The sequence below is a fragment of the Hemitrygon akajei genome, chromosome 2 (assembly GCF_048418815.1).
Source record: "Hemitrygon akajei chromosome 2, sHemAka1.3, whole genome shotgun sequence".
Lineage (NCBI taxonomy): Eukaryota > Metazoa > Chordata > Chondrichthyes > Myliobatiformes > Dasyatidae > Hemitrygon > Hemitrygon akajei.
In genome coordinates this window covers 164,378,551-164,396,895 of record NC_133125.1, presented here as the reverse complement: position 1 = coordinate 164,396,895, position 18,345 = coordinate 164,378,551, and the positions used below count along the sequence as shown (strand labels likewise).

General features: G+C 44.2%; 1 protein-coding gene across 5 annotated transcripts in view; it reads right to left on the bottom strand.

Moving 5' to 3' along the window:
* The window catches only part of mdc1 (mediator of DNA damage checkpoint 1), an 86,709-nt gene that overhangs the window by 24,164 nt on the left and 44,200 nt on the right, over positions 1–18,345 (bottom strand). For all 5 annotated transcript variants that reach the window (XM_073031494.1, XM_073031520.1, XM_073031501.1 and 2 more), the window contains one exon: positions 7,243–7,293. In XM_073031494.1, coding sequence (XP_072887595.1) covers positions 7,243–7,293 — 51 coding nt within the window. The remainder of the gene's footprint in view (positions 1–7,242; positions 7,294–18,345) is intronic.

The window sequence follows — 18,345 nt, the reverse complement described above, 5'->3', positions numbered from 1 at the left end:
TAGCCTCCCACAGGTTTTGAGGGAACCATCTGCCTTAATTTGCCTCAAGACAGCAAACAGCTCCTCCTGTAATCTGTCCAGGGTTCATGACTTGCTGCTACATTGCCTCACATCTACAGACTCTGATCCCATCTCCTAAGTAAAATACAGATGCAAAAAAATCCATTTACGATTTCCCCCATCTCTTTTGGCTCCACGCGTAGTTACCATTCTGATCTTCCAGAGGACCAATTGCTATCCTTTTGCTCTTAATACATCTGCAGAAGCCCCTAGGATTCTCCTTCACGTTCTCTGCTAGGGCAACCTCATGTCTCCCTTTAGCCATCCCAATTTCCTTCTCAACTGTTCTCTTGCATTTCGTATACTCATTTGTTCCTGCTTGCCTTTACGTGCTATGCACCTCATTCTTTTCCTTAACCAGGGCCTCAATGTTTCCCTAAAACTGTTATCTTTATGTTTTATTCTGACATCATGGACAAACCCTGTACTCTCAAATTTTCACTTTTGAAGGCACATACACCTTACCAAGTACACTTTTGCTAGAAAAAAGCCTGTCCCAATCCAGACTTGCCTCATCCTTTCTGATACCATCAAAATTACCTTTCTCCAATTTAGAATCTCAGCTTGAGGCCAGATCTTTTCCATAAATATGTTGAAACTGATAGCATTATGATCACTAGATGCAGAGTTTTCTCCGACACAAACTTCTGTCACCTGCCAGTCTCATTCCCTAATAGGAGATCTGCTAATGCACTATCTCTAGTTGGGACTTCTACGTACTGTTTGAGGAAACTTTTCCACCCAGCTCTTTTACAGAGTGGGAGTCCTAGTCAATACGTGGAAAGTTAAAATCACCTACTATAACAACCTTGTTTCTTGAAACAGTCTGTAATCTCTCTGCAATTTGCTCCTCTAAACTCCCACAGACAGGTGGCTGGATAACAATATAAGTATTGTCATACCTTTCTAATTTCTTGGTTCCACCCATAACACCTTACCAGATGAGTTCTCTAGTCTATCCAGACAGAGCAATGCCGTGACATTTTCCCTGTCTAGTAACACCACACCCCACCCTTTGATCTCTCGTGTTCTATCACATCTAAAATGACAGAAGTCCAGAACCCTAACCCTCCTGCAACTAAGTCTCACTAATAGTTATAATGTCATAATTCCACATGTTGATCCAAGCCCTAAGCTCCAAATACTCCTTGCACTAAAATATATGCAGCTTAGAACATTAGTCCCACCATGCTCAACCTTTTGATTCCTGACTTTGTATGTAGGCTTAACAATATCTTTCTCCACAACCTCACCATTATCTGCCCTGGTACTCTGGTTTCCATCCCGTCCTATAACACAAAATGCTGGTGGAACGCAGCAGGCCAGGCAGCATCTATAGGAGAAGCACTGTCGACGGTTCGGGCCAAGACCCTTCGTCAGGACTAACCGAAAGGAAAGATAGTAAGAGATTTGAAAGTGGGAGGAGGAGGGGGAAATGCAAAATTTTAGGAGAAGACCAGAGGGGGTGAGGTGAAGCTGAGAGCCAGAAAGGTGTTTGGCAAAAGGGATACACAGCTGGAGAAAGGAAAGGATCATGGGACGGGAGGCCAAGGGAGAAAGAAAGGGGGAGGGGAGCACCAGAGAGAGATGGAGAAGAGGCAGATTGATGGTCAGAGAGAGAGAAAAAAACAAACTAAATATGTCAGGGATGGGGTAAGAAGGGGAGGAGGGGCATTAACGGAAGTTAGAGAAGTCAATGTTCATGCCATCAGGTTGGAGGCTACCCAGACGGTATATAAGGTGTTGTTCCTCCAACCTGAGTGTGGCTTCATCTTGACAGTAGAGGAGGCCATGAATTGACATATCAAAATGGGAATGGGACATGGAATTAAAAATGTGTGGCCACTGGGAGATCCTGCTTTCTCTGGTGGACAGAGAGTAGGTGTTCAGTGAAAAACTTGCATCATGGCTGATTTATTATCTCTCTCAATCTCATTCTCCTGCCTTCTGCCCGTAACCATTGACATCCTGACTACTCAAGAACCTGTCAATCTCCTCTTTAATTATTCTCAATGTCTTGGCCTCCACAGCTGTCTGTGGCAATGAATTCCACAGATTAACCACCCACTGGATAAAGAAAAACCTCCTCATCTCTTTTGTAAATGGACATCACTCTATTCAGAGGCAGACTCACCCACCATAGGAAACATCCTCTCCACATCCATGCTATCCAGACCTTTCAATATTCAATAGGTTTCAATGAGATCCACCCTTCATTCCTATAAACTCCAGGGAGTACAGGCCCAGAGCCACCAAACACTCCTCATAGAATCATTCTTACCCAATCCAAGAATCATTCCCATAACCCTCCTCAGAATTCTCCTCAATGCCAACAACATCTTTTCTTAGTTAAGGGGCCCAGAACTGCTCACTGCCCAGAAGTACTCCCAGTGTGGTCTGACCAATGCCTTATAAAGGCTCAGAATCACACCTTCTATCTTATATTCTAATCCTCTCAAAATGAATGCCAACATTACATTTACCTTCCTTACCACCGACTCAAACTACAACTTTATGAAATCCTGCATGATGACCCCCAAGTCCCTTACACCTCTGATTTTTGAATATTCTCCCCATTTAGAAAACATTCTATGCCATTATTCCTTCTACCAAAGTGCATCACCACAACTTCACTACACTATATTCCATTGGCCACTTCTTTGCCCATTCTCTCAATCTATCTAAGTCCTTCCAGACTCCCTGCTTCCTCAAAACTACCTGACCCTCCACCTACCTTCGTATCATCTGCAAACCTGGCGACAAAGCCGTCAATTCCATCATTCAAATTATTAACATACAGCACGAAAAGCAGCAGCCCCAGCATGACCACTGCAAAGTAGCACGAGTCACTGGTGGCCAACCAGCAAAGGCCTCCTCTCGTTCTACTCTGCCTCCTGCCAGTCATCAAACTTTATTTTTATTAACTTATTTAGAGATCCAGTGCTGGAAAAGACATTTGGGCCCTTCAAGCCACCCCACCTCACAACCCCGAATTAACCCTAACAGACAGACATACTTTATTGATCCCGAGGGAAATTGGGTTTTGTTACAGTCGCACCAACCAAGAATAGTGTAGAAATATAGCAAAATAAAACCATAAATAATTAAATAATAATAACTTAATTATGCCAAGAGGAAATAAATCCAGGACCAGCCTATTGGCTCAGGGTGTCTGACACTCCGAGGGAGGAGTTGTAAAGTTTGATGGCCGCAGGCAGGAATGACTTCCTATGACTGAATGTACTCCTGTGCCTAACCAGTACATTACGGAGTGGATGGGAGTCATTGTCCAAGATGGCGTGCAACTTGGACAGCATCCTCTTTTCAGACACCACCGTCAGAGAGTCCAGTTCCACCCCAACAACATCACTGGCCTTACGCATGAGTTTGTTGATTCTGTTGGTGTCTGCTACCCTCAGCCTGCTGCCCCAGCACACAACAGCAAACATGATAGCACTGGCCACCACACACTCGTAGAACATCCTCAGCATCGTCCGGCAGATGTTAAAGGACCTCAATCTCCTCAGGAAATAGAGACGGCTCTGACCCTTCTTGTAGACCGTCTCAGTGTTCTTTGACCAGTCCAGTTTATTGTCAATTCGTATCCCCAGGTATTTGTAATCCTCCACCATGTCCACACTGACTCCTTGGATGGAAACAGGGGTCACTGGTACCTTGGCCCTCCTCAGGTCCACACCAGCTCCTTAGGCTTTTTCACATTAAGCTGCAGATGATTCTGCTCGCACCACGTGACAAAGTTTCCCACCGTAGCCCTGTAATCCGTCTCATCTCCCTTGCTGATGCATCCAACTATGGCAGAGTCATCAGAAAACTTCTGAAGATGGCAAGACTCTGTGTTGTAGTTGAAGTCCGAGGTGTAGATGGTGAAGAGAAAGGGCGACAGGACAGTCCCCTGTGGAGCCCCAGTGCTGCTGACCACTCTGTCTGACACACAGTGTTGCAAGCTCATGTACTGTGGTCTGCCAGTCAGGTAATCAATAATCCATGACACCAGGGAAGCATCCACCTTCATCACTGTCAGCTTCTCATCCAGCAGAGCAGGGCGGATGGTGTTGAACGCACTGGAGAAGTCAAAAAAACATGACCCTCACAGTGCTCGCCAGCTTGTCCAGGTGGGCGTAGATACGGTTCAGCAGGTAGACGATTACCAGCAGGTAACCTAATCAGGGGACAATTTACAATGATCCATTACATCTTTGGACTGCAGGAGGAAACTGAAGCACCTCCCACAGTCCAGAGACGAAGTGGGTGGGGTAACCTCCATATGGAGTCCCTGTATATTCTTCCTGTGAAATTTCTGGGTTTTCCCATGCATTTCACAGGAAGGACATACGAGACTCCTTACAGAGGATGCCAGAATTGATCTCTGCTGCCCTGAGTTGTCATGTTGTCTTACTAACTGCTATGTTACTGTGACACCCAGTGAAGTTGCATGGATCTTCTAACCGTGCTAGTATCTTTCCTGTAACACCATGGGTTCTTATCTTGTTATGAGCCTCACGTACATCACCTTGTCAAGGGCCTTCTGAAAATCCAAGTACACTATATCCACCAACTCTCCTTCGTCTACTTTGCCTGCTGTTTCCTCAAAGGATTCCAATGTTTGTCAGGCAAGGTTTTCCCTCAAGGAAACCATGCATACTATTTTATCGGGTGTCTCCAAGTGCCCCGAAACTTCATCCTTAATAACGGACTTCAACATCTTCCCAGCCATTGAAGTCAGGCTAACTGGCATATAATTTCTTTTCTTCTGCCTTCCTCCCCTCTGAAAGAGCTGAATGATATTTGCCATTTTCCACTCCTCTGGGAACATTCCAGATCCAGTGATTCTTGACAGATTAGAACTAATGCTCCGCAATCTCTTCAGTTACCTCTTCAGAAGGTGACTACACTTCAGCGCTGTAGGTCCATCTGGTACACATGATTTAACTACCTTCAAAACGTTTATCAAATTCCCAAGCAACTTCTCCTTCGGAATAGCAACTACACTTACTTCTGCCCCTGACACTCTCAAATTTCTGGCATACTGCTTGTGATTTCCACAGTAAATACCAACCCAAAGTAATTATTAAGTTTCACTGCCTTTGCTCCCCATTACTATTTCTCCAGCGCTATTTTCCAGCAGTCCAACATACACTCTTGCCTCTCTTTAACTCCTCCCATATTTGGAAAAACACTTTTGGTACCCTCTTCTCTCTTTATGGCTTCTTTTTAGTTGCCTTCTGTTGGTTTTTAAAATCCTCTAACTTCCCCCTATTTTTTTCCTATATTATATATGCCCTCTCGTTTGCTTTTATGCTGCCTTCAGCTTCCCCATCAGCCACAGCTGCTTCATCCTCTCTTTAGAATACTTCTTCATTTTTAATACATACCTATCCTGCACCCTCTAAATTGCTCCGATTGCTGTTCTACCATCATCCCTGCTAATCTCCTCTTCAAACCAGCTTTGGCCAGCTCTCTCATGCCTTTGTAATTCCCTTTACTCCACTGTAATACTGATACATCTGACTTTAGTTCCTCCCTCTCAAACTGCAGGGTGAAACCTATCATATCATGGTCATTGTCTCTTAACGGTTCCTTTACCTTCAGCTCCTTATCAAATCTGGTTCATCACACAGCAACCAATCCAGAATTGCCTTTCCCCTAGTAAGCTCAACCATAAGCTACTCTAAAAAGCTATCCTGATGGCATTCTATAAATTCCCTCTCTTGGAATCCAACACCAACATGATTTCCCCAATCTGTCTGCATATTCAAATTGTCACTACTGTAACTTTGTCCTGTTCTACACGTCTTTTCTATCCCACAGTGTAATTTGTATCCCTGGCTACTGTTCGGAGGGCTGTATATAACTCACATCAGGATCTTTTTACACTTGCAGTTTCTTAACTCTACCCATAAGGATTCGACATCTTCCGATCCAGTCACCTCTTTCTAAGGAGTTGACATCAGTTGTTACCCTGTCCTCTCCACCTACCTGCCTGTCCTTTCGATACAATGCACATCCTTGGATGCTAAGCTCCCAATTACGATTTTTCAGCCACGACTCAGTGATGCCCACTACACTATATCTGCCAATCTCTACTTACGTTGCAAGATGATCTACCTTATTCCATATACTGCGTGCATTCAACAAAACACCTTCAGTCTGGTATTCATCACCCTTTTCGATTTTGTTCCCATGTTACACTTCAACTATCTCACCGACTGCAATTCTGCCCTATCATCTGCCCTTATAGTCTCACTACACACAGCAACCGCTTGTATACCAATTGCTCCATCCACAGCCCTAACATTCCTGTTCCGTCCCCAAGGCAAATTAGTTTATACCCTGCCCAACAGCTCTAGCAAACCTGCCCACAAGGCTATTGGTCTCCTTCGTTTCAGGTGTAACCTGTCCTTTTTGTGCAGGTCATACCTTCCCCAGAAAAGATCTCAACAATCCAGAAATCAGGTGAGGTGCCAACTTTTACCACCATAACCAGTTACACTTGAAACTGGTCAGTAGCAACTGCATTCTATGGGATCCTGCTGTGCTCCAAGGGATCCAACATCTACAAGATCAGCATAAGAACAGGCCATTTGGCCCATCCTGTCTGTGCAAATCATGACATTGATCTGAATCATCTTCGGATGGGGGGGGGGGGGGGGGAGAGTGTGCCTCAAAAAGGCAGCATCCACTAATAAGGACCCTCACCACCCAGGACCCGCTCTCTTCTCATCAGGGAGTAGGTACAGGAGCCTGAAGACTCACCAAGTTTTTAAAACAACCTCTTCCCCTCCGCTTTCAGATTCCTGAACAGTCCACCTTTTTTGTACTTTTTATACTCTATAAACTTATAGAACCTTTTTATATATTGTAGTATACTGCTGGCATGACGCAACAATTTCATGTCCGTTACTATAAACCTGGCTCTGATTCATGCCCTGCTCGTTCAAGTGCAAATACAAACTGACTCTATCCTATTCATGCTCCTTAACGTCATATACTTCATCATGTTTAATTTTATATGCGGTCTGATCTCTCCTCGGCATCCAATGCTCCACAGAAAAGAGTCCAGGTTTGTCCATCCTCTCCTGACCTAACAGCTAATACTCTCCAATATAGGCCACCACCCCTCCACTATGTTACTGTCCAGTCCCTTGCACCTCTCTAACTTACCTTCCTCCTGACTGAGTTCCTTCCCATGATCGGAAGCAGAAGTAGTGGAGCCTGGAGAAAAAGTAACAAACACCATGACCATTAAATAAAGGGGAAAAATAATCAGCCTTTATAGACACTGACCTGACAAACTTTACTGATTAGACATGCATGCATTAAAAGTAAACAGGAAAGAATGTGGTATTTTCCATCTTAGCCGCTGATTACTGGTCACCTTTAAACAAAGCTGTGCCTGTTGCCTTGGTGTTGCCAAAACACAAGAGATTCTGCAGATGCTGAGAATCTTAAGCAACATCACAAAATGTTTGAGGGTACTGTCTGACTTGCTGAGTTCCTCAATGCCTCCCCCACTCCTGCCCACCACACCTTCCTTCCCAGCGCTGATGAAAGATCTCTGTCTAAAACGACAACTCTTTATTCCCATTCACAGACGTTGCCTGGCTTGCTGGGTTCCTCCAGCTTTTTGTGTGTGTTTTGCCCACATAGAAGGATCTCTTGTTCCATTGCCTTTCCAGCACAAAGACCTCATGAAAAATGGATAGGAAAGGTACAGATCACTCGCATGACTGTATTAATTATACTTCAGCTGAATGGTGTGCATTTCACAGCAAAACTAAAGGAAAATCTCAGCCACGTTTAAAAAAGAAACTGAGGTGCAGCTGAAAAAGGATCTAGTGCTTTCCCAGCGAGTATGATGAATAAACTCTTCTTGGGATTCCAGCTGGGTACAGGTATCAACTTTAATTGACATTTCAATGACAAACTCCACTGTGTTCATCAGGGGTGATGCCTAGGCGGGTGGTATTTATACCCCTTCATCCATCCCTCCTGATTGGTAAGTCCTCATCAGATGGGACAGCAGAAACCTAACTGGATGAGGAATATCACTTGATTCTAGCAGGGCCCGGCTACTACAAAACTGCAAATATTTCTCCACTCTTTAGAAAGGGAAGAAGGCAAAGAAAGGAAATTATAGACTAACCTTAGTGGCTGGGAGAGTGTTTGAATCTATTATTAAGGATGAGGTTTCAGGGTACTTGGATACGAATAATAAAATAAGTCAAAGTCAGCATGGTTTCTGCGAAACATAGAAAATAGGTGCAGGAGTAGGTCATTCGGCCCTTCGAGCCTGCACCGCCATTCAGTATGATCATGGCTGATCATCCAACTCAGAACCCTGTACCTGCTCTCTCTCCATACCCCTGATCCCTTTAGCCACAAGGGCCATATCTAACTTCCTCTTAAATATAGCCAATGAACCGGCCTCAACTGTTTCCTGTGGCAGAGAATTCCACAGATTCACCACTCCCTGTGTGAAGGAGTTTTTCCTCATCTCGGTCCTAAAAGGCTTCCCCTTTATCCTTTAATATGAAGAAAGACTGGATCGACCAGGCTTATACTCACTGGAATTTAGAAGATTGAGGGGGGATCTTATTGAAACGTATAAAATTCTAAAGGGATTGGACAGGCTAGATGCAGGAAGATTGTTTCCGATGTTGGGGAAGTCCAGAACGAGGGGTCACAGTTTAAGTCCTGCCATCCCAGGAATCAACCTGGTGAACCTTCTCTGTACTCCCTCTATGGCAAGAATGTCTTTCCTCAGATTAGGGGACCAAAACTGCACACAATACTCTAGGTGCGGTCTCACCAAGACCTTGTATAACTGCAGTAGAACCTCCCTGCTCCTGTACTCAAATCCTTTTGCTATGAATGCCAACATACCATTTGCCTTTTTCACTGCCTGCTGTACCTGCATGCCCACCTTCAATGACTGGTGTATAATGACACCCAGGTCTCGTTGCATCTCCCCTTTTCCTAATCGGCCACCATTCAGATAATAATCTGTTTTCCTGTTCTTGCAACCAAAGTGGATAACCTCACATTTATCCACATTAAATTGCATCTGCCATGAATTTGCCCACTCACCTAACATATCCAAGTCACCCTGCATCTTCTTAGCATCCTCCTCACAGCTAACACCGCCACCCAGCTTTGTGTCATCCGCAAACTTGGAGATGCTGCATTTAATTCCCTCGTCTAAATCATTAATATATATTGTAAACAACTGGGGTCCCAGTACTGAGCCTTGCGGAACCCCACTAGTCACTGCCTGCCATTCTGAAAAGGTCCCGTTTACTCCCACTTTTTGCTTCCTGTCTGCCAACCAATTCTCTATCCACATCAATACCATACCCCCAATACCGTGTGCTTTAAATTTGCACACTGATCTCCTGTGTGGGACCTTGTCAAAAGCCTTTTGAAAATCTAAATATACCACATCCACTGGCTCTCCCCTATCCACTCTACTAGTTAAATCTTCAAAAAATTCTATAAAATTCGTCAAACATGATTTTCCTTTCACAAATCCATGCTGACTTTGTCCAATGATTTCACCTCTTTCCAAATGTGCAGTTATCACATCTTTGATAACCGACTCTAGCATTTCCCCCACCACCGATGTCAGACTAACCGGTCTATAATTCCCCGGTTTTTCTCTCCCTCCTTTTTTAAAAAGTGGGGTTACATTAGCCACCCTCCAATCCTCAGGAACTAATCCAGAATCTAAGGAGTTTTGAAAAGTTATCACTAATGCATCCACTATTTCTTGGGCTACTTCCTTAAGCACTCTGGGATGCAGACCATCTGGCCCTGGGGATTTATCTGCCTTTAATCCCTTCAATTTACCTAACACCACTTCCCTACTAACATGTATTTCCCTTAGTTCCTCCATCTCACTAGACCCTCAGTCCCTTACTATTTCCGGAAGATTATTTATGTCCTCCCTAGTGAAGACAGAACCAAAGTAGTTATTCAATTGGTCTGCCATGTCTTTGTTCCCTATGATCAATTCACCTGTTTCTGACTGTAAAGGACCTCATATGTCTTGACCAATCTTTTTTCTTTTCACATATCTATAAAAGCTTTTACAGTCAGTTTTTATGTTCCCTGCCAGCTTTCTCTCATAATCTTTAGGGAAATCTTTCCTGACAAATCTGTTACAATTCTTTGAGGAAGTAACAAGCAGGGTGGACAAAGAAGAAGTAGTGGATGTCATTTACTTGGATTTTCAGAAGGCATTTGATAAGGTGCCACACATAAGGCTGCTTAACAAGATAAAATCCTCTGGTGTTACAGGAAAGATACTGGCATGGATAGAGGAATGGCTGACAGGCAGGAGGCAGCGAATGGGAATAAAAGGAGTCTTTTCTGGTTGACTGCCCGTGACTAGTGGTGTTCATCAGGGGTCAGTATTGGGACTGTTACTTTTCATATTCTTTGCCAATGATTTAGATAATGGAATTGACAGCTTTGTGGCAAAGTTTGGGTATGATATGAAGATAGGTAGAAGGGTAGGTTGAGGAAGCAATGAAATTGCAGCCGGACTTAAACAAATTGGAAAAATTGGGCAAAAAAGTGGCAGATGGAATACAGTGTTGGGAAATGTATGACACTGCATTTTGGTAGAAAGAACAATAGTGTGGACTATCATCTAAATAGGGAGAAAATTCAAACATCAGAGGTGCAGAGGGACTTGGGAGTCCTTGTGGAAGACTCCCAGAAGGTTAACTTACAGGTCGAGTCTGTGGTAAAGAAGGCAAATGCAATGTTACCATTTATTTCAAGGGGAATAGAATATAAAAGCAAGGAGGTAATATAATAGGCTTGTGAGACCATGGATTTGTGCCTTGGAAGGTTTCCAAGGCGCAGGTCTGGGCAGGGTTGTATGGGAGACCGGCAGTTAAGGAGGTAATGGTGAAGCTTTATAATTAAGACACTAGTCAGGCCACACTTGGAGTATTGCCAACAGTTTTGGGCCCCATATCTCAGAAAGGATGTGTTGTTATTGGAGAGAGTCCAGAGGAGGGTCACGTGGATGATTCTGGGAATGAAGGGGTTAACATCTGAGAGGTGTTTGGCAGCTTTGGGCCTGTACCCAATGGAATTTAGAAGAATGCAGGGGGATCTCATTGAAACCTACCAAATGTTGAAAGGACTGGATAAGTTGGATATGGAGAGGATGTTTCCTATGGTGGAGGTATCCAGAATTAGAGGGCACAGCTCCAAAATTGAGGGACAACCTTTTAGAATAATTGTAAGGAGGATTTTTTTCTTTAGCCAGATAGCAATGAATCCGTGGAATGCTCTGCAATAGACTGGTGGAGGCCAAGTTCATTGCAATTTTTAAAGCTGAAGTTGATAGTGTCCTGACTGGTCAGGGCATCAATGGAAATGGCAAGAAGGCAAGTGTATGGGGTTGAGTGGGATCCGGGATCAGCCATGATGGAATGGCGGAGAAGCCTTGATGGGCTGAATGGTCTAATTCTGCTCCGATGTCTTAGGATCATATCTGTATTAAACCACACCATGTCATCCTTTTATTATGTTACAGATAATAAATACAACACCAGAACCTCCAACACCTGTCCGCATGGTTCATGAACCATATTGGATTGATTGGAAGGATGTGGCAAGTGTGCATGCGGCTGATTGATCACATGGTAAATCATTGGGCCTCCTACGCGTGGGGCTCACTCTCTCCGTGTGGGCTTTCAAGTGCGCACGTTTTGGTCTCGGTGGGCCCGGTTCATTTTTCCAGCACTACAGCTTTCAAAGTTCCAAGTACATTTATTATTCCAATATGTATACTGTGTACAACTTGAGATTTGTCTCCTTACAAGCACCACAAAACAAAGAAACCCAAAGAACCCACTAAAAAACAGACAACCGATGTACAGGAAAAAAAGACAAAATTGTGTAAACAATAAAAGTAAACAGACATTCAGAACTGAAGTTCCCAAAAGTGAGTTCACAGCCACGAAGCCAGTCATCGCTGCAGCCGATCGAGAAGCCCGTTAGTTCAGACCACAGTCTCAGTTCATCACAGAGACGGGTAAACCTCGTGGAGCAGGGAGCTGAGCACCATCCTGGCCCTCGCCTCTAACCCTGATACCCTGACCTTTTCAATCTGGCCCAGTGCTTAAATCTGTCAAACCTTGGGTCATTCCTTGCTCTCGGACCCCAGCCCTGCCACTTTGATACAGTCTCAGGCCGCACTCTCGCCACCTCAATTTGGACAATACCCAACCTTTCCAATTCAGGTCTGTGCTTAAATCGGTCAACCATCAGACCAGCCGATTTAAGTGTATAATCTGTCCCAGTTTGTACAGTGGCTAACATGACTTGGTAAAAATATTTAATCCTACTACTCCATTGCCATTCTTACTCGTAATAGTTCGAAGTGATAAGTAGCAGTACAGGAGCAGAATTAGGCCATTCAGCCCATCGAGTCTGCTCCACCATTTTCTCACGGCTGATCCCAGATCCCATTTAAACCCACACACCTGTCCTCTCACCGTATCCCTTGATGCCCCAACCAGTCAGGAATTTATCAACTTCCACTTTGAATATACCCACGGACTTGGCCTCCACCATAGTCTGTGGCAGAGCATTCCAGATTCACCACTCTCTGGCTAAAACAATTCCTCCTTACCTCTGTTCTCAAAACTGAGCCCCTCAATTTTGAGGCTGTCATCCTCCAGTTCTGGATACCCCAGCAGAGAAAACATCCTATCTATACCCACCTTATCTAGTGCTTTCAATATTCTGTAGATTCCAATGTGCTAGTCCTGCATTCCTCTAAATTCCAGTGAGTACAGGCCCAAAGCTGCCAAACACTCCTCATATGTTAACCTTTCATTCCTGGAATCATCCTCATGAACCTCCTCTGGGGTCTCTCCAATGACAATACATCCTTTCTGAGATATGCGGCCCTAAACTGTGGACAAGTGGACTCTAACACTTTCCCAACAACTGAGGTTAGGATAACTGGCCTATACCCTCTTCTCCTTCATCTTCCTTCCTTCTTAAAGAGTGGAATGACATTTCCAATTTTCCATTCCTCCGGGACCATGCTAGAATCAAGTGATTCTTGCATCCGTTATCTCTTCAACAACCGCTTTCAGGACTTTGGGATGTAGCCCACCTGTTCCAGGTGACTTATCCACCTTGAGATTTTTCAGTTTGCCAAGCATTTCTTCAATAGCAATGGCACTCACTCTGCTCTCTGACATTCACGGATCTCTAGCATACAGCCAGTGTCTTCCACTGTAAAGACTGAACAAAGTCTTCAACTAACTTTGCCATTTCTTTGTCCCCCATTACTACCTCACCAGCATCATTTCCCAGTGGTCCAATATCAACTTCTTCTGTGGGACATATATATCTTACACCCTGTGAACTATTCCCAGAAACTTCAGTCATTTCTGCTCTGCCGTCATCCCCGCCAGTATCCTCCTCCAATCCACCTGGGCAAGCTCCTCTCTCATGCCTCTGTAATTCCCTTTATTCCATTGTGATACTGATACATCTGACCAATGCTTCTCTCCCTCAAATTGCAGCATGAATTCAATCATATTATGAGCACTCCTCCTAAGGGTTCATTTATGTTAAGCTAACTAATACAATCTGGGTTATTACACAACACCCAATCTAAGGTAGCCATTTCCCTAATAGGCTTGAGCACAAGCTGCTATAAAAAAGCCATCTTGTAGGCATTCAACAAATTCCCCCTCTTGCAATCCTACACCAATCTGATATTCCCAATCCCCTTACATACTGAAGTCCCCATTACAGTTGTCACATGCCCTTTCCAGCCCTCTTTGCAACCTCAACCCCACATCTTGGCTACTATTTGGAGGCCTATATATGACTTCCATAATGGTTTTTTTACCCTTCCAGTTTCTTAACCCCACCCACAAAGATTCAACATTCTCTGACCCTATGTCACCTCTTTCTAAAGATGTAATTCCATCTCTTACTAACAGAGCCAGACCGACACTAATGCCTTCCTGCCTGCCCTTTCAATACAAAGTATTTCCTTTGATGTTAAGCTCCCAACTATGGCCACGACTCAGTGTTGCCCGTAACGTCACACCGACCAATCTCTAATTGCACCACCAGTTCATTCAACTTATTCCCAATGCTACACGCATTTAAACACAACACCTTCGGTCTTCACCCTTATGATTTTTTGCCTCTGTGGTTAAAGGGAAGTCTCAATCTAAGGAAAATGGAGAAGACCAAAGAGCAGGGAATAGGTTGAAGGGTCAAAGGGAATTACTCACCTACCACTTCACCCCAGCCTCCACTCCCTCCCCCATTACCTGGGTTGCAGCAACATAAGCACAAGCCATCTTCTGTCTTTTAGTATTCATGCACCAGTCCATATGCTGCCTGCCAGCAGACTGTGTAGTTACAATCACGCCCACATGCCTTCCTCATGCAGCATCTGTTGTCTCTGCAGTGAGTGATCACCACGTAATGCTCAGAAGCTACATCCCTCGGCCAAACCCTCACCCTAAGCAGCCTCAGCAGGCCAAAACCCGTAGGCAAGCTCTCTGCCGTGTCGGGGCGGAGGAAGCTCGCTGGCTCAGCCTAGCCTTGCTTCTGGAGACTGCAGCTTTTCTGGTTTTAATGCAGCCAAGCTGTCATACCGGCCACTGCGTTTCAAGAATCAACAGTGGTAACGATTCTGTCCCCGTGAGCTTCAACCCTTCCTGCCTTGCAAGCCGAGTGGCATGAATATTCAGACTAAGAAGAACATCTCGGCCTTTATAGACAATCGGCCAAACAATCTTTACTGATTCTGCGTGGACATATTAACCACAGGCAGGGAGGAATGTGGCATTCTCCAACCTAGGAATCTGTCCAGGAACAGAAAAGACGACAGAAAGTGGACACAGCCCAGTCCACTTGAAATATTCCCAACTCCAGTATCTAGGCCGTGCTCTCTATTCACTGCAAAAATCAGGCAGGAGGTACAGGAGCCTTGGGTGTCACACAGCACAATAAAATAAATAAATAAATAATGTCGTTCACCTCAACTCTGAAGTGATTCTACAACCTACTTTCAAGGACTCTTTACAACTCATGTTTTTAGGAATAGCCTTTATCTGATCAGTTTGTTTTCTTTTGCACATTGGGTTTGTGTCAGTTTTTTGTCTCTATACAGTATAGTTCTCTTCCTTTTCCACGCCCCCATCTTCAGCCAATGCTTTTGTTGTTTATAATTAACTCTCCACCATAGTCAGCTGTGATCAATCTCTCTCTCACCGCATAGATACTCAACCACACAGACTTTTGAAAGCAAGCAGCCTTTTAAAAACAGAATCAAAAACTGGTGGGCAAGGGAGAAAGGGAAAGAGACCTGAGGGAAACTTCTTCATATAGAGTCGGTCGTGTATATAGGACCATAAGACATAGGAACAGAATTTGTGCCATCAAGTCTGCTTCACCATTCAATCATGGCTAATTCTTCCACTCCCTCCTCAGCCCCACTCACTGTAACCTTTGATGCCATGTCCAGTCAAGAAACTATCACTCTCTGCCTTAAATACACCCAGCGACCTGGCTTCCTCAGCCACCCGCGGAAACAAATTCCAACTGACCACCCTCTGGCTAAAGAACTTTCTCCACATCTGTTTTAAATGTACACTCCTCTATCCTGACGCTGTGCCCTCTTGCCCTAGACCCCTCCACCATGGGAAACATCCTTTCTACATCTACTCTGTCTAGGCCTTTCAATATTTGAAAGGTTTCAATGAGAACCATCCCCCCATCCTTCTAAATTCCAGCGAGTACAGACCAGAGCGTTTTACAATAACCCTTTCATTCCTGTAATCATCCTTGTGAACCTCCTCTGAAACCTCTCCGATGCCAGCACATCTTTTCTTATACAAGGAGCCCAAAACTGATCACAATACTCAAGGTGAGGCCTCACCAGTGCCTTATAAAGCATCAGCATCACATCTCTGCTCTTGTATTCAAGACCTTTTGAAATGAATTCTAACATTGCGTTTGCTTTCTTCACCATCAACTCTACTTGCAAGTTAACCTTCAAGTGTTCTGCACAAGGACTTCTAAGTCCCTTTACTTCTCAGATCTTTGGATTTTCTCCCTGTTTAGAAAATAGTCCACACATTTATTTTGATTATCGACATGCATGACCATGTATTTTCCAACATTATATTTCATTTGCCACTTTCCTGCCCATTCTCCTAAACTGTCTAAGTCCTTCTGCATCCAACCCATTTCCTCAACATTACCTGCCCCTCCACCAAACTTTGTATCATCAGCAAACTTGCCAACAAAGCCATTGATTCCATCATCTAAATTATTGCTATACAGCTGTAATGTGTTGCATTATTTCATGCTAATGTAATGGTTTCTCTCCAGCGCAGTGTCTGGCTTATGACTAGAGATAATGGGGACTTTGGAATGTGCACTGGCTAATGAGAAGATGTTTTTCTTTTTTTATACGCCCAAGCGAAGGTTTTGCAGTCTTTTATTCAGCGGAAGATGGAGACAGAACATGCCTAACGCTAATGGGGAAGTCGAAGTCTGCAGGACAGAGCGGACTTGGAAAGTGGTCGGGAGTTGACGCCGAGGGGAAAATCGATGAACTAACAGACAAGAAAACAGTGAGCTCCAACATTATGCATTAGACTGCTTCATGAGAATTCTTTTTTTCCTTTACTAACCTATAGTCAGATTAAGAATTATAAAGCTCAATCGTTTATTGCATATTGTGTACTGTTCGTTATTTTGGGGTACTGATTTGTAACAGGGAACACATCACGCAGAATCCACCCAGATTTCTCAAGTTTGGCTGGGCCGGAGGCGGCTTTCCCCTAGATTAAGCCGCTAGCTGAACCTGAGGGTTGCACAGCATAAAAAGAAGCGGTCCCAACACCGACCCCTGAGGAACACCACTAGTCACCGGCAGCCATCCAGAAAGGGATCCTTTTATTCCCACTCGCTGTCCTCCTACCAATCAGACAATGCTCCAACCATGGCAGTAACTTTCCTGTAATAGCACTGAGTACAACTACATGAAACACTACCATAGCAAAACTGCATCCATCATCGAAGATCCACACTACCCAGGCTATGCTCTTTTCTTGCTGCTGACATAAGAGCCTCAGGACTTGCTTGAGAACAGTTACTACCCCTCAACCATCAGGCTCTTGAACAAAAGAGGATATCTACATTCATTCTAATTCCGGTGTTGCCATAACCAATGATTCCACAGATTTGCTAAGTATGCCTGCAGACAGAAAAAGAACCTCTATGCGGAGACATGTATGTACTCTGATAATACGTTCTACTTTGAGCTTCAAAGAGTTTGTTGCGTGCTGTGTTACTGAAGGACTATGTCTTTGAGGATGGCAAGAGGCTGCAGAGGGTTCTAGACTCAGCCATCTCCACTCCAGGCACTACCTCCCCACCACTGAGGACATTTTCAAAGGGCGGTACTTCAAGAAGTCATCATCCATCACCAAAGGCTGTTAACATCCAGACATGCTCTCTTCTTGTTACCACCTTCAGGGAGGAGGTACACGAGCCTGAAGACCCAGAATGATTTAGAAACAGCTTCTTGCCCACTGCCATCAGATTTCTGAACGGCCCATGAACACTACCTCATTTTCTTTTTGCACTGTTTCTGTTTGAAATTTAGAGTAATTTTAATATCCTTGCACTCCACTGCTGCTGCAAAACAACTAATCTCACGTCATACAATTCGGTGATAATAAATCCAATTGTCGTTGAAATTTTTTAAAAGACAATTCCTCTCCCTGACATGTGGTGGAGCTGTTCAGTAACCTTTTTGATCAAAGCTGTGATCAAACTCCATTCAGTCGCAGTGTGAAGTACAAGAACTGATGCATTGCCCCTTTAAGGTACTGATTTGTCCTCTCCCATGCAAGAGCTGTTAAAAATGATTCATCAAAATCTTGGCTGGGTGGTCAGCTATACAAATGAGAGGCCAGATTGCCAGGGCAACAGAAAGAAAATGCAACCTCTCATTTCAGCTCTGGGGAACAACAAAGACACCTTGTTAGAAAACAGCCCCATCTTTTTCAGGCTGAAACATCTCAACAGCAGACTAAATGTGTCTGGGAATCGTAAGCGGCAGGTTTAATCGCTGATCACACAAGCTATCTGCAGTGAGGGGTGGGGGTGGTGTTGTTATTTAAGAGAAACAGGCCCTTCCAGCTTATCACGCCTACGCCACCCAATTACACCCAAACATTAACCTACCAA